At 37.5% G+C, this 25,484-nt stretch overlaps 1 protein-coding gene across 2 annotated transcripts; it reads left to right on the top strand.

Annotated features, from left to right (window-relative positions):
• Nucleotides 1-2,333: 2,333 nt before the first annotated feature.
• LOC104212518 (pterin-4-alpha-carbinolamine dehydratase 2, mitochondrial) lies at nucleotides 2,334-16,269 on the top strand. Of its 2 annotated transcripts, XM_009761807.2 has the most exons (7): nucleotides 2,334-2,453; nucleotides 2,550-2,605; nucleotides 3,680-3,783; nucleotides 12,882-12,967; nucleotides 13,327-13,450; nucleotides 15,053-15,121; nucleotides 15,956-16,269. In XM_009761807.2, exons 1-7 carry the CDS (start codon nucleotides 2,406-2,408, stop codon nucleotides 16,060-16,062), a joined length of 594 nt encoding a protein of 197 aa, XP_009760109.1. In that variant the 5' UTR covers nucleotides 2,334-2,405; the 3' UTR covers nucleotides 16,063-16,269. The 2 variants fall into 2 exon arrangements, with proteins under 2 accessions (XP_009760109.1, XP_070024480.1); XM_070168379.1 differs by lacking the exon at nucleotides 3,680-3,783 and having other exon boundaries at nucleotides 2,352-2,453.
• Nucleotides 16,270-25,484: the final 9,215 nt, after the last annotated feature.

Below are 25,484 nucleotides of genomic sequence, written 5' to 3' on the forward strand. Positions count from 1 at the left end.
CACCCGGACCCCCCAGACCTATCCGAATATACCAACAAGTTCCTAATACATATAACGGACCTACTCGAGGCCTCAAATCACATCAAACAACATCGATTATCAAATCGCAACCCAATTCAAACCTATGGAAACCATGAACATCCAACTTCTAAAAAATGTCAATTCATATCAAACTAACTCCGATTGACCTCAAATTTTGCATACAAATCATAAAATGACACAATGGACCTATTCCAACTTCAGGAATCGGAATCTGACCCTGATATTAATAAAGTCAACTCCCCATCAAACTCCTCAACCATCCAAACCTTAAACTTTCTAACTTTCACCAATTCAAGACAAAATGACCTACAGACCTCTAATCAATATCCGAACACGCTCCTAATTTCAAAATCACCATAGGAAGCTATCGGAACTGCCAAAACTCTATTCCAGAGTAGTCCACATAAAAGCCAAACTACGGTCAATCTTTTCAACTTAAGCCTCCAACTTTGTGACTAAATGTCCAATTTCACTCCGAAACTCACCCGAAACCAAAACCTACTACCCCGCCAAGCCACATAACCACAATATAACATGGAGGAGTCAATAAATAGGGAAACAAGGCTAAAATACTCAAAACAATCGGCCGGGTCGATACACGCCATATTCACGATAGGTTGTATACGCTAACCGTCTCTTCAAAGGCCGCAATGCAGTTCCCATGATTTACCATGGTCAGAAATGATGGTAATGGAAATGTGTTCCCTCATCCGATATCGAGCCTAGGCTTTGATACCAACTGTTACGTAACGCTTTTAAGAGATTCCTTGAAAGGGCGACGTAAGGGCGACGTAAGGCTAAGCAACCGATGTCCGTGCGATTATTGTCTGCCAACTGGGGTCCCCTCTATACGCTAGACGAGACTGTCAATTCCGTATGGGAAAACTAATGTCAAGAAAAATTGAGAGAACAAAAAAGAGAATGAAAATGAAAGAAAGTTTGATTGCTTTAATGAAAGCTATTACAGAAAGGTCAAACGGTGTCGAGGGGGAGAGACACAAATATAGAGAATGATTTACTTGATCTCGCCTAATAGTGCTTAAAAAAATTAAACCAAAGTTACAGGACTTGACCTAACTAAGGTAGAGAGACATAATGGAAATACAGGAAGTAAAACTACTTTATATTTATAATAAAAATGACTTAGATTCCTACAAGGTAGAAGCAGGTCCATTGGCAGCAACCTTGTCTTTAGCATTAGAATATGCGCGCGCGGCGCTGTTGGCATCTGCCTGTAGCTGGGCTCTGGCTAGGGCTATCGATGGGGCGACATAGGCACAGTTACGCTTGTCACTTAGTGCGGCCAATACCACGGGGCCGTCCAAGGTGCTAGGTGTTGGGGGGCTTTCTAGAACACCATGGGACGCGTCCAAAGGGTCATGGGGCATGACCGAAATGCTGCTCGTGACATAACGCATGCCAAAGAAAATATATCTAACACATTATCATAAATTCACTTATTTTAGAGTGATTGTCAAACTACTTTAATCCTTTTTCTTAGTTTGTCACGAAATGCATAAATAATAAATTTTTATTTAAAAAAATAAAAACTTAGAAACCAATATTGGCATGTTTTTATCCATTCATACTTTTTTATGCCTCATTTATTTGCACTTAATGGAGGCGTGAATTTTAATCATTCAGTTCTTAGTCATTAAATGTGTTTGTTTTTTTACTTCACAACCACTTAATGGGTCTAAATAGGTCTATTTGATTAAGATCCATAACAAAGATTTAATTTCATTAAAATGTTATTATCCACGTTCATTACTAACTGCCGCCACTACTTACCATTATCAACTAGCACCACAACCACCACCATCCTCAACCACAGCTGCCACCACTATCACCACCCACCACCATCATTCTCAATCATAACTACACACTCACCCACATCAACTACCACCACCAACCACTCCATCACTATCAATAATTATAGCTGGCACCACCACCACCACCACTACCCACCATTATTAACTAACACCACCTACCACTACCATCCTCAACCATAATCACTATCGCTACCAATCATCACTAGTTACTACCCAAAATATTAGATTAATTAATATTTTTATTTGAATTTATGTTTATTAATTTTTTTAAAAAAATTAATTTTATATATTCAGATATTTAAAAAACAAATAATTTTAATTATTTAATATTTAGATATTAAAATACATATTATTATTTTAATTCAGATATTTTAATCTTATGGTACCAAAATATGTATTCAAAAGATAGGGATCAATTTTCAAGTTTATCTAAAAGATTATATCAAAATAAACACTACACGTACATATGTCCAATTCGGCTGGGCGCATTCTGCCAGAACGCAAACGTCGCCTTTTTCCGCAGACGTGTCGATGATTCGGACGCTTCAAGCTCGTCTGGCAACTCTCTCCAAAGCTTCAGTAAATCTCTCTCTCTCTCTCCTTTCCCCCAAGTCCCAACACGCCGTTCTTCAACTATGTCATGCATAGTTATTATTAAGGTGAGATTGTTTTCAGTTTCTTCAGGTATCGTTGGCATCACTGTCCCAAAGCTTCTCCAGAAACCATGGAAGGTACTTACTCTATTTCATTTTTCTTCAAACGTTCATTTGGGTTAATTTGCAAATTTGTGTTACGGACCTTTAGGTTAATTTAATCGTGGGCTCACTCTTTCTTTATTGACACTGTTAAATTAAGTTCTGATTTACTAACTAGTCTAGTATATGTTTGTTCTTGTAGGTTTAATATCTTGTCAAAATAAAATTGAAAAAGAAAACGAAGTGATTTTGGCAGTCGGGTCTTGTAATGCCTCATTAGTCATGAAATGCACTTATTAGCTCAGTCCACTCCACATTTTTAATTGACATTCGGTGTTTATCACTATCTAACTAATAGCAAATCGCCTGGTGTTAAGTCTGATGGTAGACTTTTATCCCATTGGAGGAGAAACATGTAATGTTGCGTTAAACATTTAGTAATGTCATGTAAAAAGAAGGTTTTAATTTTTAGGTTTTGGAGTGGAGAGTAGGGGACAACATTGGTCAGAAACATCACCCGTGGAACAAACTACCTGATAAGAAATAGACTTTGGACTTAATTTAACCCTGAAAGCTAGCTTATGAGGTGAGAATTATCCAAGATCATGTGAGGAGACCAAATTCCCATCCCACAACTGATGTGAGACAAACTTACCCGATTTATGGGAAGACTGATCCTTATGTTTTCTATAAGGTTTAAAATGATTACTTTCTGCAATTTGACTATAGTGGGAGTCGAACCCACAACCTCTTGAATCCAGTGTCAAACGTGCTAATCATGATGATGCTTATATTATGTTGCATTACCTTTGTCCCTATTCCGTGAAATGTCTGTGAAGATCTTCCATTTTTCTTATTTTCTGTCGTTCTAGTGTGAATTGTTTACCTTCGAAAATTAGTCGTGGCACCCCCCCCCCCCAAAAAAAAAAAAAAAACAACCTAGAAATTAAATTTAAGTCATGTCTCCCTCTTTCTAGATATGTTTGTATTTTCCTCTACTTTTGTTTCCCTCATTAAAGTTCTATACCTGCTCCCTTGCCCCAATCCACACCTGCACACCTAATTCGAGAGATAATTATTCCATGTGCATAATTTTATAAATATATACAGCTCAAATATACGTGTGGCTGGAACTGGGGTAGTGTGCAGTCAGGTTGCAGTGTCGGCAAATACTAACACACATAATGGGATTAGGACTGTGTGTTCAGCTGCAGGTGCGTCATTGGATCTCATGAGCAATTTCTTGTATATTTGATTGTTAAATCTATGAAGTTCAGTGGAGTCCATTCTGATGATGCATTATAGGCAATGGTCGAACACACGAATCATGGCCATCAAAATATTAGAGGGAACAAGTTTTGAGCAAAGGATGAAGGTAATCTTATTATTATATAAATAAACAGTGACAAAGCAATTTAAACAGGCTTTAAAGAAAAGAGGGTAATGTCCATTTTGTCGAACAATATTAAAATTCCTATAAAAGCGCATGCTTATGTATTTTTAGAATATGGTACACTAGACGCACTTTTGAGTGGTTAGGATATTAGTTTTAGTTATTAGGTCCTGTGTTGTGCTTAATTTCGTCACATTACATGCAGATCTGTCAGCAGATAATATAAACCTTACTTATGTTAAGTCCGAGAATTTAAGCTGACATTGGATGAGCTAATAGTTATTAACAGTTCTAATGACTTGTCGTTGATCGTTGATTATAACTTCTTGGGTGAGGATGGCGATAAGTTGGGGCTGGTGGGTTAAGTCTTTCCCTGGAAAACTTTTGCCCTGCCTTGCCCTGGCCTGTTTAAGCTGTGCCCCACTTTCCCGCTGCTTGTCTCTTTCATTTATTTATTTTTCTAAATTTTTCCTATCAAAATTAAATATTTTTTTCATTTTTATCCTTAAGCATCATCTCCAATTTCTTTAATTTTCTAATTTATTAGTTTCTGATTTTGTGTTCTTTTCTAATCTCAATTGCAACACGATATTAGTGAGACTGTAGGCTTTCTTCCTCTCTTTGTGGAATAACCCATGTTTTTTTTGACAAAACAAAGATAATATATTAAACATTACGGAGTACCATCAGTTACATCATTAAGGAAACTACAAGCCTTGAGGACATTCAAATTCCCCATCTCGGCCAAACTGCAACACACATTAGTACTAATGTTTTGAACCGAATGCACATAACCATACTTATCCATTGCTAAGTTATTTAAAACAAAAGGGACAGGATTATCAAAAAGCAGGTATTTTCTTACATGCTTGAGTGCTTCCTTAGCCATCTTATGAGCTACCTTGTTTCCCTCCCGAAAGTTATGGCTGATCTTCGGTTGCTTCAGCTGGTGCATTAACCACCTGCAAATAACAATAGTCGAGTTGTAAGGGACACAATTAGAATATAATATTTTGATTACCTCTGTTGCGTCCGTTTCAACCACCAGTGGTGTATAACCATAAGTTGGAGCAATTGTAAGTCCTTCCTGTAGGGCTTCCAATTCAGCTTGAAGGGGTGAGCTTGAGGGACTGGAGTGTTGATAACCCATTATCCAGTTTCCCATATGGTCTCTGAATACTCCACCCATGCCTCCCATGTTTGTATTTTCTTTGAAGGCCCCATCTATGTTTAGCTTAAAATAATTTGGAGGTGGTTTGTGCCATGCAACCTCAATTGTATGGGAATGAACAGTTAAATGTTCCTTTGTGGTAAGGAGCTTATACTCTAAAGCTAGAGAAATTGCATGAGAGAGGTTGAAATTGGAGGTCATGTTAGAATAATTATTATTGTTTTTGTTTAACCAAAAACACCACAAGACAAATGGGTAAAGATCCTCCCATTTAAGGTAGGGGGAGGGGGTAAAATATTTTAGGACTAATATTATGGACCAGTGAGTGCCATTTTGACCGGGAGAAAAACTTAAACCTAATGTAGTCCAATAATTTTTAACAGCTTTACAAGCTGTGAAGATGTGTTCAATGGTTTCAGCTTCCCTTTTACACGCAGGACAAAGAGGATCAATGTTCAAACCTATATGTTTTAAGTATGAGCGAGTGGGCAGCCTATTATGAAGGCATTTCCACAACAAATATTTTATCTTGTTTGTGCAATGAGCATCCCAAATCCATTTAAAAATCCATCGAGTTAATATCATTTGATTGAATTATTTTGTAGCAAGTTTTTGACGAGAAAATACCATTTCCTGTTAATTCCCAGTAACAGGAGTCATGGGCATTATGGAGAGGGTGAATGGAGAGGATGACATTCTTAATGTGTTGAGGAAGCTCAAAGGGAATTTTTGATAAGCCCCAATTATTATTAGACCAAATATCTTTGATAGTAAGGTTATTACTGGAAAAAGTGAGTGGACCCTCTATTTGATTTCCTAGCAAAGAGGTTTTTGGGATCCAATTTGTTTCCTAGATGTTCATAGAAGAGTTGGTATGTGGGATCCATTTTAAATCTTTGTTGCAAACTTTCCACCCTTTTACTACACTTTTCCAAATAAAAGAAGTGGTATTTAAATTTTTGGATGAACCATAAAGTGAGGTAAGAATTTGAGACCAAGGAAGTTTGGATTTGTGTATGAGTCTCCATGAGAGGTTAGCTAGGGTTACTAGGTTTTTTTCCTTTGCTGAGTGGATGCCAATCCCCCTTTTGTCCTTACCCTTTGTCAAAGTATCCCAAGAGACTAGGTGAATTTTTTTTAAGTCATAGTGGATCCCCATATGAAAGTTTTCTGGATTTTGTCAATGTGTTTGGTAATCCTAGTGGGCAGGTAGTTGTACTGCATGACGTGGTTATGAATACTGTTTAGGATTGCCGCTGCAAGAGTTGTCCTCCTTGCTATACTAAGAAAATTTGATTTCCAAGAAACCAATTTATTTGCCAATTTATCGAGGATGAACTGGTAATCGGAAGGTCTAGGCTTGGTGTTTGTAATTGGAAAATACTGGTATTTTCCAAAACTATTACTAATTTTCATATTAAAAGTTTTGTCAAAGCTTTTGAGGTATGAGTGGGGCAGTTTTTGGAGACAATGATTTTGGACTTTGACAAATTAATATTTTGGCTTGACAATTTGCAAAAAGAGTTCAGGTAATTGAGAATTGATTTAGGGGATTTTTTTATCAATCTTGCACATTAGGGTGAGGTCATCTGCGTAAAATAGGTGGGATAATTGGCATTAGTTCCTTCCCATATTGACAGGAAACCAGGTACCAATATCTACTTGATGGTTGATTTGGATGGACATCATTTCCATACAAGGATCAATATATAAGGAGATAAAGGATCTCCCTGCCTAATACCTTTACTAGGAGAGAAGAAATCACTCTTACTACCATTAACTAACACAGCTATCTTGATGGTTGTGATACAATCCATAATTAAGGTAGAGATTTTTGGAGGGAAATTAAAATGACGAAGGGTTCTGTAAACAAAAAACCATTCTAATCGATCGAAAGCCTTTTCTAGGTCTATTTTCATAACTAGGTTAGCCTTTGCACCTTTTTGTTTGTGCATTTTAAGCATTAGTTCCTAAATTATAACAACATTGTCACTAGTACGTCTACCCTTGATGAAGCTAGCCTGGTAAGGGCAAATTAAATTTTCTAAAAAGCGTTTTAGTTTATTGGCTATGGTTTTTGAGATTATTTTATAAATTGTGTTACAAAGCCGAATAGGTCGGAAATTTTTCAAATTATTAGTGTTGGGAATTTTTGGGATAAGGCAGAGGCAAGTTTCATTTATCCCCTCTGGTAGTTTGCTTGATTCAAATGCTTGATGGCAAAGATTTGTGACAGAGGTTCTTAAAAGCTGCCAATACTTTTGAAAGAAGAACGGATGAAGACCATCTTGCCCGAGTGATTTAAAAGGTTTAAAATTGAAAATTGATTTTTTGAGATCTGACTGGGATATAAGTTACAAAATTTGTAACTAGGGGGGTCATTTTTAATAGCTGACCAGTCAGAGTAAATGTGGTCCGTAGTGAAAATTTGCTTAAAATAGTTGTGGGTGTGATCCATGATTTTCTGAGGATCATCTATCCAGTTACCCTCAATATCTTTGAAAAACACAATCTTATTAGTTCTATTATTTGTGGCACAAACGTGGAAGAATTTTGAGTTCATGTCCCCTTCATTGAGCCAACTTATTCTAGAACGTAACTTCCAAAAGTCTTCTTCGATTTTTAAGATATTGTCATAGTCAGACTTGAGGGTATTTTCTAGATTATTAAGGAAGGTGCTTAGACCATAGGAGCTAGACTTCTTTATCCCCTTTAATCTTGCCAGATTTTTTTTCTTTTTCTTAAAAAGGTCTCCAAAGGTTTTATTTTTCCATTCAATAATACGATTCTTAAAGTTTTTGGAGGCTACAACAATGTTGGAGTCAAGCCAGCACTCATTAACATTGTTACCAAATTCGGGGTGGCCACACCAATAAGATTCTAGTCTGAATGGTTTTGTGAGGGTGGTTGTTTGTTTTGGAATTAATTCTAGAAGGATAGGATTATGATCTGAATGGGTTTTTGGCAAATAAATTACAGATGCCTTTGGGAAAATCCTTATCCATTTGCTAGAACCTTGTCTAGTCTTTCCATAATACGGTTATTATTTATCTTATTGTGATTTGACCAGGTATATTTACAACCTTTAAAGCCCAGGTCCATTAGCTTACAGTAATTAATCATATTCCATAATTTAGCAGCCCTTCTTCTATTTATAGGGTTTCCCCCTAGCTTATCATCTGTTATAAGAACATCATTGAAATCTCCTTCCAGTAGCCAAGCACCTTTATAATCATTATAAATGTTTGTAATATTATCCCACATGTTATTTTTGTTTGAAATCTTTGTACTAGCATAAATGGATGTAAATAACCAAGATTGTTGAGAAGGGATTACCTCAAACAGTGCATGAATTTCATTGTTTCTTTTGACGAAATTGTTGACATGCACCAAGTTAGTATCCCACATCACAGCCATGCCACCTGATTGTCCCTCTGCTGGGACCTTTATCATATCCGAAAACCCAAATTCATTCATGAGACTACCATGGCTTGTCATCCTTGTTTCTAGTAAGGTGACCATGCAAGGGTGGTGAGTGGCTATTAACTCGTGAAAATTTCTCCTAAACTCAACATTATTCCCTCTGATATTCCAGATAATAATATTTTTAGCACGATTCATTGGGAGATGAGGGTGATGAGGTGGACCATTGGACTTGATTACTTGTGGGCATACTGGGTTCCTCCTTAAAGAGGGAACTAGAATCATGGCTAATTTCCCTATAGTGGGATCCTGGGGTGCCCTCATGTCCATTGTGCATTTGAATAGTAAAGGTGGACATGCTAGAATAAGCCTCTTCTCCCGCCTCTCCTCGAATAGATACACCTTTACTTCGTCTAGGTTTGAAGACTCTACCATTAGCTCCCGTATAAGATCTGTCTCCCCCTCCATTCCCCCCCCCTCTGGATTTCCTATATCTTGTGGCATATGGGGTTAGGGGACCTGCTGGTCCATAGCTTCTTGTTGCGTGGGATTCTGAGGCAGCTCCAGGGCATCAAGATTGGATTCAGGGCAATCGACTCTTGAAGAGGAAAGAAGGGAACCTCTAGACCCATGTTTTGAGGGAGATAAGGGTTTTGAGAGAAGTGGTGGGGCAGGTTCCATTGGGCACGCATGGATTGGACTAGGTTGTTGTGCATCCCGGGTGCTAGATAGAGGTTGCATGATGTTGTTCACCCAAATGTGATTCAGGTAGTTGCTCTCATTGACAGGTGGAGACCCTCGGACACAATTTGTGCTAGGAATTATGTGTTGTTAATGATTATTATACTCTCCTGCCCGTTGATATTCACTTGGAGTGATATCCCCCTCCCTATTAGACCTAGCTCTATTCAAGAGGTCGGGTGATGATTCTAAGTAAGAGGAGGTTGTGCATACACTATTGGGAGTGGGGGCATTTGTTGGGGGAAAGGAGGTAGGTTGTCCATGTGGAGTGCTCTTTGATTTGTGAGTATTTGGATTAGTCGGAATCTTCTCCGATTGCTTAATGGTATTCTTGGCACTTTTAGGAGAAGAGTCTTGGTAATTTAAGGGTTGAGGGGTTGTGATCGAGGGAATGATTACCTCTATTTGCATGTCACCGGAGAGGTTTAGCGTGTTAGGACATATAGAGGATTTTGCATGGGATTTGCTAGGCACGTGTATCGGAGTTTTTGCCATTTGTACTGAAGGGTGTATGTGGTTGGACGAGTTGGCTTCCGCATGCAAAGGAGTGTTAGCTAGTTGTAGGTTTATTTTGTTTCTAGGAGTGAAAACTAGGTTATGATGATTAGTGTTTGAAGGAGAGACCTCCAATTGGCTATTAGTATTAATTAGGGAGAAGTCTTGTTTATTAGCTAATTTGTCTTCTAGTGAATTTGGAAGATCATTGTCAGGATTTGCTTCTTGAGCCCAACTCAATGAATCTATATCGGAGTGGTTTTGGTTTTTTGGAAAGGTGGTATTGCCTAAAACCACAAGCTGAGGCTCAGAATTTAGAGGGCCTTTAGAAGCATCTATTATATTATTTTTGCGGGTGGTTTGGGAAGAAGAAAGATGGGTTTTTTGTTGTTCATTTTTAACAGAATCATAATTAAGAATTTTTGGAACATATTTAATTTTATGATTAGCAGAAAACTTACCCGTAGTGGAATTGATTAACCTGGCATTAATACCTGATTCTTGGAACTCTGAATCTACCTCGTTTGATTTTTGTTGTTGGATTCTCCTGCATCGTGGGAAGGTGACCGTTTGCCAACCTTCGTCCAGTGGATCTGGTGTTGATATTTTTGCTTTATTCGTTGGAGTAAGATTTGTTTCCTTCGTTGTAATCCCCTTCTCCTGACAATCTATGGTTTTATGGCCCAAGCGACCACATGATTTGCAAAGATAATTGTCCGCTTCATATTGGATTTGTTGCTTATGACTTCCGATAAAGATAACATTTTTTACTGGTTCGTCCATAGGCACTTCTACGCACACTCTAGCATACCTTCCTCTTAGGGATGAAGACGTACAGGCGTCTACCTTTAGGAGTTTTCCAATGTCTTTCCCTACTTTTTGTAAGATTTGGCTATCGTAGAATTCTGTAGGTAATTGAGGTAGCCTTACCCAAACAACCGTATGGCTTTGTTTTGCATTCTTGGCTACGAAATTTGGTTGCCAGCTCGATAAAAAGAATTCATAAATAAACCATGGCCCGTCTTGGAGGATATGGCTCATGCTACCTTCATTTTGAAGTTTGGCAATGTAGTAATCGTTACCCAAGTCTATGAGGGGGAAATTTTCTTTGATTTTCCATTGTTCCTGAATTTTTTGTTTCAAAATTTGATGAAGGATTCTTTTTCCATGTAGTTTGATTATTAGAGAGTATTTCCAGGGATGGCATATTCTTTGCTTGTCTTCAAGTGTGATAGTAACGGAGAGGACTAGGTTTTCGTGGTCTTCTTTTGAATGTGGGGCAGACTCATCCTCTTGAATATCCATTGGTAGGGTGAGGGAAGATAGAGGGTCCATGGAGAGATAAATTTGTTCCCCATTTTCAACTAGTTTTTCTTTAAAAGTAGCTGGAATGGAATCGATTAGGTTTCTCATGTTGTTTTGATCCCTAGATGAATTACTAGGTATTAAATTATCCAGTGGTTTCAGGGGAATTTTTGTGTTTTCTAGGTTGGAAGGGTCTGAACCCATGGTTCTTTTGAGTGTGAGACAGAAGTTTGGGAGAGGGAAAGTTAGAGAGATGGGAGAGCTTCTCTCTCTTCAAAAGTTCTTTTGCCTGAACCTAAAAGCATTCTTGGAATAGCCCATGTTCCTTTTCGTGATGTTGGAATTTTGCGACTTAAAAAGCAGGGAACATGGACTACTTCATAGTAACTCTCTTGAAAAGCCCAAAATAAAATGCACAAAAGTTTCTTCACATTACAAATACCCGTCTCATTTTCACTAAAATATTGTGCAACAGTGCATGTTAAAATCAGTATCACTAAAATATTGCCCGATGCATATGTTGGTGGGAGGTAGCAGATACCCAATAGAACTAGTTGAGGTGCGCACAAGCTTGCCCGGACACCACTGTTATCAAAGGGCAGTCCGGTGTACGAAGCATTCTGCGTTTACACAGGGTCCGGGGAAGGATCACATCCTAATAGGGTGTAATATAGGCAGTATACCCTAATGCAAGCATCAATGGCTAATTGCACGGCTCGATCCCGTGACCATAGGGTCACTCGGAGACACCATCGTTATCAAAAAAAAAAAAAAAATCTTGAAAATAACCTCTCTGCAATCCACTTCAGTGTTTACCTGGACGTGTATGAACAACATGTATTGAAAAACCAACATCTAGGCTGTTTTTTGGCTAACAGAAGTACCCCTTTCCCTCAAATGTTTCCAAAACAACACCATGCAAATCCAACTTCCTGAAGGTTTATCTTTCTACGATCCATTTAAGCATTGGCCAACAACAGCAACAACAACAACAATCCGGTATAATCCCACCAGTGTAGTGTGTACATAGATCTTACCTTTACCATGGGTAGAGAGGCTGCTTCAGATAGACCCTCGGTATCCCTCCCTTCAAGAACTCCCCACCTTGCTCTTGGGGTGACTCGAACTCACAACCTATTGGTTGGAAGTGGAGGGTGCTCACTACTAGAGCAACCCACTCTTGGCCAGATAGAGGGAAAATTATAGCTTTTGAAAAAATGGAAAAAGAATCAATTGACCCAAAAAACTAGAAACCAATTTCTTTTTCATTGCAAATAGATTCTTATGAAGTTCACATAGTAGCAAAGCATCTGCTTGTATTCTAACACATCAGCATCAACATTGCTGAAATGAAAAAATGCAATCTAGAAGGGATGTTAAGACGACGAAGGTTTTGAGAACTTACCCCAATGAATGAATGAAATGTCGGCGAGCCCACATCAATGTGTGAGCCCTTTTTTCCCAATGTGCTGACATGCCCCTTGCATTGTCCCATTAAAATTTTTCAAGAATTATGTTTTGCCCTGCTCCGCCTGCTTAAATGTTCCCATGGCCTACCCTGGGTTTTCCATTCCTTTCCCTGCCCCATTGCCATCCCTATTCTGGGATCTATTACTCCATAAATCATGTGTGGCAGTATTGCTTATTTTAGTTTTCCTTTTTTTGGGTGGGGGCGATTGGATGGTGGTGGGAGTAGGAGGAGTTCTCTTAGCTTGATGAGTTTGTTTTCAAAAGAAATGATAGCCGCAATGACTTTTAGTTTACCTGTTAAATTGGTATTTCAGATTTGTCAACTAAGAAGTGTGTGCCATGCAACACAAAGGATTTGAGGTCTATGAGTGAAGAAGCTGCGAACCAGTTGATGTGGCAGGTTTGAAATTTATAATGTTTTCATGTAGACATAGAGGGTGTTTGGATTGGCTTTTAAGCTCAACTAGTAGGTTTGAAATTTATAATGTTTTCATGTAGACATAGAGGGTGTTTGGATTGGCTTTTAAGCTGGTCAAATTAGCTTTTAAGTTCTTTTTAACCTTTTTCAGTATTTGGCAAAGTTAAAAAGTGATTAAAATAAGTTAAAAACTTCTTAAAACAAGTCAAAAGCAGTAAGCTGGACAATCGCAACTTATTGCTTTTTGGCTTAAAGACTATTTCTGCTAAAAAGCCAATTTTTTTAAGCCACTCAAAACGGGCTCATAGTCCTTTACATTTTGCTAACATTCGTTTGTGCAGGTGACAGGTTGGGATTTGCTGAATGATGGTGGCACACTAAAGCTGCATAGATCCTGGAAAGTCAAGACTTTCAGCAAAGGATTAGAGTTCTTTCAAGAGGTAGCAAATGTTGCAGAAGCTGAAGGTATATGTACTCTCGTCAACCTTTCTTATGGATGCACTATCCAGTTGTTACTATTTGATGTATCTCGTACCGTGAGCTTACCTTTCATTAGACTTGTTTTACATTTTCTCTGTTGTGCACAATGTGTTGTTTTACTTGTTTTATTTAATTTCTTTTCCTTTTGCTTTTGACAGCAAGCTGCCTACACTATAAAATTCTGGAATTTTGAGTCTTCATAATCTAGCTTGTCATTTATTAGCTAAGTTGCGCGGACTCTTCGATTTTGATGCCGTCCCCGTCCCGATACGAGACCGGGACGGGAGCGGGATACGTCCCGGATACGGTCAACTGACTTCAGACACTTTGACCGGAGTCCATCGACAAATTTGGGAGAAAAATTGAGATTTTGATTTCTCAAAATAAAAAGTAAAACAGATTTAGGAGAATGAAAGAATAATGTCCATCTTGGAGAGTGAAAGATTGATTCTACAATATTTATGTAAGTTTTTCACAGAATATCTCTCAAAATTTACAATATTTTTATAGCTCTATTTTTTATTAGCCGAATCCCCGCACCCGTATCCATATCCGGATCCGCACCCCCGAATCTTAAAATTTTGATTTTGCCGAATCCGATACTCGGATCCGTCCCGTATCAGATACCTGCACCCAAGTCCGAGCAACTTAGTTTATTAGTACAGTTGCTGCCTCATTACAAAATGAGAGATGAAAAAGGAAAGAGCTGGCTTTAATCTTTTGATCCATTTTTGTCAATTCCATGAATCTCCTCCACGTTCTGCTTCTTCTCAGCTGAAGACCTGACCTAAATTTGCTGCCCATAACAGTCAACAGAAGAAATAGACCTCTCTGCTGTGTTGACATAACACCAGCACTTTAGTTATCCTCATCTTCAGTTTACTTTGGGCACGGAAATAGCACTTGTGAAAGAACGCATAAGGGACCCCCATTACTGCTGCATCAGGTACCTTTCGGTATCTGGTTTTACTACCTCTGCCAATTGATGTGTGACTTGAGAGAGAAATTATCAATATCACTTCCATGTGTGAAATATCAGAAACCTGGTTATCTTTCAAAGCCCGAAGTAACTCCACCTACCAGAGCACTGCCAGCCAATCTCTTTAACGAACTTTGGCAGCCTAATTTAGTTGGCAGCCTAATTTAGTAATGTTAATAACTTGTTCTGCATCAAGGGTCTAATATTGGTTTCAATACTGAACTTCCTTTAGAACATGCAGATGTTACTAAAAATCAAAGTACTGTTGGTGGTGTATCAGCTAAAAGGGGATATGGAAATATTATTGAAGGGATAGACGAAAGTTTGCATGAGGAAGATGTTTAAAAAAATGATTTCACTCTTTATTATGAGTTGTGGAATGAGGCTATTGCAATGTGTCCACATTTGATTTTGGGAGTTCAAAGTCTCTTATAATGACTCTGGCTTGTCATTCCAAGTTGACTTGTAGTTTCTTTTGGCCTTCTAATTAGCGTTTCCTGAGTCGTTTTTTTTTTCTACTTTTTATTTATGGAAAATGTTCACAAACACTGTATTCTCATCATTGTTGGATGGTGATTTTAAGTTAGGAAGTTGTGTTATTTATGCAGGTCATCATCCAGATCTTCATCTCGTTGGGTGGAATAATGTGATAATTGACATCTGGACGCATTCTGTGGGTAAGAAATGTCATTTGAACAATTTTCACTCTATTTATTTTTCCTCTTTTTTTTTTTTTATGGTTGATAAGGTCTATTTATTTTTCATCAGCATTTGGAAGCACAAGTTTGTTAGCTATACTTTCTAGGATAAGTCTATTGCTGATCTAAGTATAAACTAATGCAATTCATGAAGACTTTTCTGTTTTATTTGATGAGCTCATTAGAACAAAGGCGGATCCAACTAATTGACACTGGGTTCAATTGAATCCATAACTTTTGATACAAAACATAAATTTGTATGTAAAAGTTCACTAGAATTGCAATAAATAGTAGATATGAACCCATAATTTTAAAAATACAATGGGTTCATGGTAAGAACCTTAAAGGCTGAACCAATAGAGTTTAAATTTAGAACTCTCCTACAAAGATGATGGATGACTTAGCATTGAACTAGCTACTTTATATCAGTTACTGGCTTTATGTGATTCCTTGACCAGTGTACTCCTTTAGTTAGATGATCGAATGTCTATGAACTAATAAGATTTTTGAAAAAATTTCTGTTTGATATGCGAAGGGGAGCCTTAGCGTAACTGGTAAAGTTGCTGCCTTGTGACCAGAAGGTCACGTGTTCGAGCCGTGGAAACAGCTTCTTGCAGAAATGCAGGGTAAGGCTGCGTACAATAGACCCTTGTGGTCCGGCCTTTTTCCGGATTATAGCAGGAGCTTAGTGCACCGGGCTGCCTTTTTTCTGTTTGATATGCACTGAACTGTTTGGATATGACGTCATTTTAAATGTTGACAAGTTGTTTTTCATGGAAAGCTGAAGTGTTTAATTTTTGATAATGGCTGCAGGTGGACTCACAGAAAATGATTTCATACTTGCTGCCAAAATTAATGGGCTTGACCTACAGCACCTTCTCAGCAAGAAAACCACCAAATCAGCACAAAGCAGTGCCTAATCTTCCAAATTTAGGGTTGTATTATGGTAGTAGTTTGTCTCATACTAGATATCATCAACGTTTGAGCTAAACCTTTGTTACCAAAGCATTGAAATTTTATAGGACATGCCTCTTTCCAATACTAATCACTAAACTTTAGCAGTGTGAATCTGCGAAACAATACTCCATTTGATCCACTTTAATTGATTTTTTAGTTATTTTTACACATATTAAGGAGTCATATTTTAATATTAATTAACAATAAAATCGACCATATTAGCATTTATTATCTCTTTAAGTATGTTCATTGAAAATATAATAAATACTCCGAGATTTTTTACTCCAAGTGTAATTTTGAAAAAAAAAAAGTTAATTTTTTTATATCTAAAAATTTAACTATTGTGGTCTAAAAAAAGCTATAAAATTAATTAAAGTGAATAGGAGGGATAAAATTAGTGTACATTGAGATGAAGAAAGTAATCTCTTTAAGAACTGAGTGATAAAATATTGAAATTATCAACCGCCATCGCCAGCCTCCACTAATTACGATTTAGAACCATTATTGTCAACTACTACTATTGTCAGCTTCAACACCACTAAGTTTTAGTGGTTCATCAAAGAAATAATTGATGTAACATCAATAAATCAATTTTTCTTGCAGATGATATTTTTATTATATATTTATTGGTTTCTAATTAAAAAATTATACACATCAGATGTTGCAAATTAAAAAGAAGTGTTAATTATTTAGTTTTCAATCTAGATATAACATCTTTATAATTAAATGTGTGTTCAAACTCATATATTTTTAGAAGAAGAGACAGGACTTTAGAATCTGTCACGATCCAAAATCCCAACTAGTCGTGATGGCTCCTAACACACTTGCTAGACAAGCCAGACATAACAATAATGAACCAAAATAGCGGAAATGACAGAACTAACATCGGTCTAAAACCTTAACATAGCATAATAATACCAATACATGATAAATTTCACATAACTGGTAAATACAGAGTCATGAGTTCTAAAACGGAAAAAGACAAGTCTAAAAGCTAAATGTCATTGCTGTCTGAAATAAAGACAACGACACAATATGGAAAGAGACACCAAACTGCAGTCGAGAATGCAACTCTACCTCGTCTCTCGATGATTAACTCAGCTAGCAAACACCGCTTCTAGTGACTGGGTCCGACACCTAAATCTGCACAATTAAGTGCAGAGTATAGCATGAGTACAATCGACCCCATGTACTCAACAAGTACTCTAGCTAACCTCGACAAGGTAAAAGCAACAAGAATTATAAAAGATACTTGCTATAACCTGTACAGTTCATAAATTTAACAAGTACAAAACAATAATAATATCAAATCATGAAATCACGGATAAAATCACCTTGGTGCCCAAAATTATTCAAGTATTCCGCTTAGTCAATGATCTAGCATATAAAGATGATATGAAAATAAATCAGATAAATAATCATGGAAATTGCAAGTAAAGATGAAATGCAATAACCAAAAAATATTGGCTAGATTTTCCTCCAAATTTCCAACACAGTACCAAACTACTGATTAGTTTTCCTCAATCCATGTGTACACCATCAAGAGAGAAACATGAGAGGGTGATTCTAGGCGGATCATTTCATATCCACACGTTACACGTACAATTCACGTGCTGCACGGACAACTTATGTGCTAATAATATCAACCGCACAGACAACTCACATGTTCCACAGATAACTCACGTGTTGTACGGACAACTCACGTACTAATAATACCAACCGCACACACAACACACGTGCCAATAATCACAGTCCGCCTGGCGTGGTCACAAACTACCAGTCTTGATCATATCACACAAAATCAGATATACAAGAATGCATATACATGATCAATGAATTTCAGGTATCATACTCCTGGACTAGTATAGACTACATGCTATGGTGGAGGCATGTGCAATATGTACTATCACAGCTCAATCCGACAATTTCATCAAGAAGTAGCAGTTTATCACATTCAATCAAGAGAATAACCTCAGCGTAACCTCAAATGTGGTACAAATAATTCATAGAAGGGGTACAATTAGGAGGGGCATCGCAACATAAATCTTAAAAATCAAATCAAGGTATATCATAGTCTAAGAACTACGCCGAGCATGAAATAGTACCCCGATGCATGCATATGGGATCCATCCCACACATATGCGCCACTTATAGCACGTAGCTATCACAAATAACTCAGGCAACTAGTGCCTCAACCAAGTTTAGGTAAGATACTTACCTCAAGCAAGCCAAATCACTCTTCTAACAAGCCCTTCTTGATTGAATCAACCTCTTGACGACCCGAATCTAGCCAAATGAAATTAATATAATCAATAAAAGTCATAGGAATTGATTCCAATTATAAGGCTAAGATCTTTAACTAAAATCAAAAAGTCAATGCAAAACATCATCCCCGGGACCGCACCTCAGAACGCGAACAAGCTCACAAATTTTGAACACCCATTCGATTACGAATCCAACCATACCAATTTCATCCAATTCCAACCTCGAATCGACCTTCAAATCCTCAATTTATAATTTATAAAAGTTTTTACTAAAATCTTCAATTTACCAATTAAATGCTAAAACTAAGGACGAAATCATGAAATATAAACAAATTCGAGTCAAAAATACTTATCCCAATCCAAATGTAAGGCCTCATAAAATTTTGCCTAAAACCCAAGGTTTCGTGGTGTCGAGGTAAGCTAATTTGTTTGAGGATTGTAGAAATGCTCTCCGCGGTACGGACTTTTTGGGTTGTAAATTACGTAGGGGAGTTGAAAGGAAAAGTTTGTAGAACGTGGCATTTATGCAGTCCACTATGTGATCGTAGAATCATTTTGTGGGCCGCAGATCGATCGCGAAGTGAAGCAGAAATTGAGCCAAGTTTGAGGACCATTATGCGGCCGCATAACGATTTCCTGGACTGCACAACCCATTGCAGATCCAGAACGAAAAATTTCAAAGGGAACTCTGCGGTGCATTGTGCGACCACAAAACTGGTCTGCGGTCCGCAGACCTGACCCGAGCATCCCAAATTTGGAGAGTGATTTTTACGGTCCCTTATGTGAATCGCATACCTGTTTTGCGGTACACACTGCGATCGGAGAGTTGGAATTGGAGGGTCCATTTTCTGATTTTATAACCCGACCCTATTTCGATATATCGACGTTAAGGACCAATTGTTAAGAGAAAATATGATATTTCTAGAGAGAGGAACTGCCATAGAGTGAGAGGAGAAGTCCCTAAGCTAATTGTTCACCAATCCTTGCTCAAAAGTTGGAGAATCCACAAAGAAAACTCACAAGTTCTTCATCCAAGAGGTAAGGTTCCATACCCCTAGTTTTCAATTTTCAATTTGGAGTAGAAGATGGGTAATGGGGAGTGTGATTCTTGTGTGAGAGAGTGTTATTTATGCATACATGTACTATCAAGGAGTGTGGGGAGGTTGTTGAGATCAAATGAGTAGACTTTGGGTTGTGGGATGAAGGAATACACCTTAGGAGGACATTGAAATCATACTTCCCACTTAATATTTGATAAAATGCTCAAATTAGCTGAAACCACGAATACCTTCCTAATTTGTGTTCAATTTTGTTATATTTCTGAATAGATCGAGGTTGCTAGTATCTCGGATCATTTTAGTAGTTTAACGAAGCTCAAGGCGAGGTATGTTGGTTAAACTTCTCTCTTATAATTGAATCCCACGATGTTCTTGTAAGCCCCAAGTTGTTCATTATAAATTTGACAATTCCGAATAAGCTTTGTGTCGAAAGATGTATGTTCAAAATGTGCGAATGCTTTTATCTTAGTGTGTTATCCTTCGGGAATGTGATATAAGTATGGGCTATGTTTCAACATGTTATGACTTCAAGTCATGTTTCAAATGAAAGTTATTATGTCGACTTGTGTAAGAAATCTCATTTTGCATAATATTCTTATTTGCTCGCATGTGCACTTAAAGTCTTGAATAAAATGACTTGTTGTTGATAATCCATGATGATGTTTGAATGTGAAAGAGTGAGCATGAAATATGAAATATGGCCAACGTGCCAAGAATGATATTACATTTGGGGCTGCTAGTGCCAATGAAATGAAGAGACGTGTAAAAGATATTGAAATGAGTTGTAAACCCTTTAAATAATAAACACTTTGGGAGTATACTTAGTTACCGAGGAAGGATAGGTTGAAATAACCTAACCCCGAAACTACACGTGCCGGTGTAGGAGTGGATTGTGATTATTCCCTGTATACGGTAAAATAGGAGGGTCCAATTTTCCATCGTTACGATGCCTCGAAAGCATGTCTCGGAGGCTCAAGACCATGGTCGAGTTTCATCCCTCGAGGTCCATCGACGCTCGACCTCGGATCAGTATGGACCGACGGTTACAGAGAGAAAGTGGGGGGTTCCCAAGGCGTGTAGCTAGAGCCGACAAAGTCTGTCAGGCTAGTCTAAGCCCGCATCATGGCATTAACTAGCTGTCCCATCTCCATATTTTTGTAATAAATGTATTTGTACTATGTTGGGATTACCCCTCATATATAAATGGGATCCTTGTCATTTTGTAAACATTTGATGCTCAATACTAAAAACTCAAGAATACTCTCTCTTCTCTCTAACATATTCTCTTGATCTCATTGCTTCATTTATTGCTTATATTCATTGTGTGCTATTTATTGTTCTTCATTTATTACTTATTATTGGCCATAAAGAGCTGTCATTGATTTATTTATAACTGTTAGTCTCCATCGACTACCCTTGGCGGGGAATTCGACTCGACCCCGAGGCCCCGAATAAGCAAGTTTGAGGCCCCGATCGACAGCCACTCGGTTTGGTTAATGACGCCCCCCCTTTTTCCTTCACGGAATCGGGTTTATGACATTTTGGTTGGGACAACTCTTTCCTATTGGAAAAGGGGGTTTGCATTTTGAAGAGTCGCCACCTAACGATTTAAGGTGCGTTAGGGCACCTATAGGGTTCATTTATAACTACATTTGGTAACTAGAGACAGGGTAAGTGCTTGAAATTATTCCAAGGGGAAGTTGTTAGGCACCCCTCAGGATCCACTAGTGTAGTTCCCGGCCAAACAGTTTTTGTGAATTTGTACAATTAGCAAATAAAAAAGTATGGCTCAAATAGTAGGGGATTTAAGTTTAAGAACACAAATGTTTGAAAAGCAATTAATGAAAAAGCAAGAGTTTAAAAGAATTACAATCTAAGCACATTTGTGAATGTAAAGGGGGTGTCCTCGGTTTGTTTATACTATGGATCACATCAATGCAATACCAGGTATAACACTCCTCAAAGAGGGGCTACACGTGGTATTAATGCACCGGTCATCATATCCATATCTACCCTTTCCCGCCTCGTGAAGGTAACTAAAGCGAGGGTCGGTCTAGACCCCTATTGCATGTTGTTACCCGTCCCTTCCTATCAGTACCGGAGGAATTTAGGACTCCTATCCTATAAGGGAAGGGAAGGTTCTAGGCAGATCCTCAGGTTTAAAGGCAAAATATTATGCGACAAAATAAGAACACATAGGACTGCATTTAGGGGGAAAACAAACAAAATAGATAGAAGGCTCAGATATACCTCCACAAGTAATGCACATAGACAATACGACTCATACACAGATAAGGTCCATATTTGAACTCAGAATTCTAAAGCATGGTATCTAAGTGATAGCAGTAGAACCAGATTTATTACATGACTTAGAAAAGAAGTCCAAATCAGGCTTGCCTACTAATTTTAACACGTTGACAGTTAAACACTAATCACAAAGGCGGTTCTGGTTTTATTTAACTTTACTACCTAAGGCTTGCCTAGGCATAACATAATATGTAACAGTTACCAGGATGTATTGAAAAAAGCAAAAAGGTTATTTTACCTAAAGGCATGTTGTTCTAAATGTTGCAAAGACATGTAAGATTATGACCAGTTTCGCTTAAACAAGATAATCAAACATGAGACTGTTTTATGTCCTTTTTTCATGCATCAGCAGTTTAACTAGGTGTAACTGAGCGAGATCCTAAAAACAGGGTATCTAACATGCACATATGAAAAATGCAGAATTCCTAAAGCATGGTTTCTAAATGCCCAAAGAGTTACAATATCACTTCAAGATGTGTAGGAGCAACATTTTATATTAATGCTATTATTTAGCCTAAAGCAGGATTTTTAAGTGATAAAATGATGCCAAATGAGATAATGAAACAATAAACCTAAGAACATGGTATCTAATGCATGACATGCTTTGAATGGGTTGATAATGCACATATAGGAAATGTAAACCTAAGACATGGTTTCTACCCATTGATGTTGATAGTATACATAACTACCCTCCCCTTTTCACTAGCCAGCCCCAATAATTGTTTACAACATATTATTACAACCAATACTGAAATGAATTACATAAGTAGAAATGAAAAATAAGAGATTACACTATAGAGAGCCTGATTAGGACTTCCTCCCTGAGTTATGTAATAAATCACCTCAAGTGCCAAGATTGTTTCATAGCCCTTCTCATATCCGGGTGTGTCAGAGTTCCCTAAGGACCTCAAGGGATCCCGGGCAGTGCTCACATCCAGATTTCATAGCCAAGACAGTTTAAGTGCAGTATGGAAAGGCCAACTTTCACGTGTCCAAGTTCAGAGGGAGCTCAAGGGTCCCAAGACAAGGCTCACACAAAAGGGGCAGAACTTAGTGGTCTAAGAGTAAGGTGAGAGTGCTTAGCATAGTTTTGAAAAGGTTGAATTGGAAAATAGTTTTGAAACAACATGTTTGAAATAAGTTTGCAAAACAACAGAAGGGTTGCTTAGGGAAAAACAGTTTTGAAAGGAGAAGGGAATAGGGGCAACAACAACTTGGAACAAGCCAACACACACAGAACAAGTTCAAATAATAGTATCATTTCAAAATTCACAAGTAGGGAAGTAAAGGGTTGGGGACACAGAGAGCCCAAATCAGAAACACGTAAACATGGATGAGAAGAGAAACATATAGACCAGTAGGTACAAAGAACAAGTAGCAACTGATTGGCCTCCAGAACACAAAACTACTACTTCCAAAGTGTTAACAAGGTAATCATGCTCGAAATTAGAATAGTAATAAGACATAGGGACAGGGTATGGGAGTAGTCATGTTGAGGACAGGGGTCTATTACACATAATTAGTCATGCCGCTTAGTGTTAATCAAGTACATTAGGAGTCTATGATACTAACATGGCATACTAGTTGAAGGAAATAAATAAGAACTCAAGTAGACATGCTAGCCGAGTATCAAACTAGACAAGTGATACCGAGACATGCTGAGTACACACTTGAACAAGAGAGGGAAAACATAAGCATGCTGTATAAAGAAGTAAACAAGAAGAGTAATTAAATACATAAGCCATTAAAGTAGTACAGAAGGAGACATGGATTAACAGGCATGGAGCACATGGAGTTGAGTTTCAGAATTGAACTAGGAACATACCAATTAAGGAAGCAAAATGCAGAAAGTAAAGCAAGTAGAATTCCATAGTCTAGCCTTGGCTTTCAGCCGTCTAAACAAGCAGTTAGCACAAGTAGCAGAGAGAGAAGAGAGAATTTTATATGTGTGTGTATGTGTTTTTTTTGAACTAATTGTTCGTGTCTCTGGAAGTGAAAATAGAGGAGAGTATATATAGTAGTTGAGAGCAGAGTAAAATAAGGTAAAGAATCAATCATTCAGTAATTAGGAAAAATTACATAATCAATCATGCACAAAATCAGCAAGGTTCTCTTCTAGTAAAGGGGTGACCAGTTAATGGTAAAGAGCAGGGCATATAATTAAGGAAAGAAAATTAAATACTTAAGTACAGGGTGGGTAATTAAGGATAAATGAACAAAAGTTCAATTAAGGGAACAATCAATAAGAATCAGCAAGTACCACAGTTAATCGTAAATAAGGAAAGAAATAATCAAAGGTCATAGAAATAGGAAAATAACCAGAAATCAGTATAGAGGTATTACCATAGCAAATTAATGAATAAGGATTCAATAATACTAATATAGGGAAAATGATCTAGGTTTTCCATGAATAAGAAACTAAGCCAAGTGTAAACGAAAAGAATTGAATCTGAAACCCTAATAGAGGCATACTAGGGTAAAATCACGAGATATTCTAATTAAACGAAGAAGTAATCATGTAAATCAAAGCATAGAACATTGGCATGTATCAAATAACACGAACAAGTGCAGAATCCAAACAAAGTGTCAAAAATTGGGGTTTTTAGCATAGCCTAGTTAGGGTTAAGGAAGAACTCAACAAAATCAATCAAAACACATAGACACAGGGGACTAAACACTTAAAACCAGAAAGCGTTTTGAAGAAAAGGATTTTCAGAAACCCTAGTTTAGACAAGAGCGACTAAAATCAAAATAGTTAGTTAAAACGGGAGATTTTTAAAGGAAAACGCTTAATAATACTCGAATCACCTCAGATCTATAAATATCTAAGAAGAATCGAACCGTAGCGAATCTAGGGTTTTTGGAAAATAGTAGAGATGAAGAAAATCGGTTAAAAACTCATGGATTCAAACAAAAAACAAGAGGAAATCCTTTCTTACAAACAAAAATGGCCGGAGACAGACCAGTGAACTAGTTTCAAATCGGAACAGGTTGGCTTTCCTTGAGATCTTGTCAAGGACTCATGAAGTCAAAGAGCCATGGAGTTTAGGAAGTCAGAGGCGGTCGGAGAAGGCACGAGAACACCATAGGAAGGAGGTTCTCGCCGGTAATGGTGATTAGGGTTAGGGTGAGTTGAGAGAGAATTTGGGAGAGGAAGGATTCAGAGGTGGTGCAAATGAGAGAATGAGGGTAGCGTTTGAGGGTCGTTTGATTAAAAAAGGAAAGGACTAACATGGACCGTTGATCTGGGAGATCAACGGGCGAGATTAAATGGGGTAGGTGGGTTCCGGGTTTGAGTATGGGTTAATAGGGTGTGGGTCGGGTTTTTTAATTGTAAAATTGGGCTGGGAATTGGGGTCCGATTTGGCTATAATTGAAAGCCAATTTGGTTATAATTTAAATAGCCAGATTTTCCCTATTTAATTTAAAAAATAGTAGATAATTTTTGAAAAATAATTTAAAATGCTAAAATGATTTATAATACATAATTAGCAATATAAAATATAGGATCTAATTTTATGCATATAAAATATAATTAAATCATAAAAGGGCTAATATTACAATTATGTGCAATTTAACTTTAAAAATACTAAATGTAATTATAAAATATATAAAAATTACATTAGCCATATTTTGGCATAAATATAGAAATCCAATAGATGAATTATCAAACCAATAATTTTGAAAATAATTATTGGTGATTTTATGGATAAAAAGGGAGAAAATAAATCAATTTAAAACCTTTAAATTATGGAA

Source organism: Nicotiana sylvestris, chromosome 2, assembly GCF_000393655.2.
Source record: "Nicotiana sylvestris chromosome 2, ASM39365v2, whole genome shotgun sequence".
Classification (NCBI taxonomy): Eukaryota; Viridiplantae; Streptophyta; class Magnoliopsida; order Solanales; family Solanaceae; genus Nicotiana; species Nicotiana sylvestris.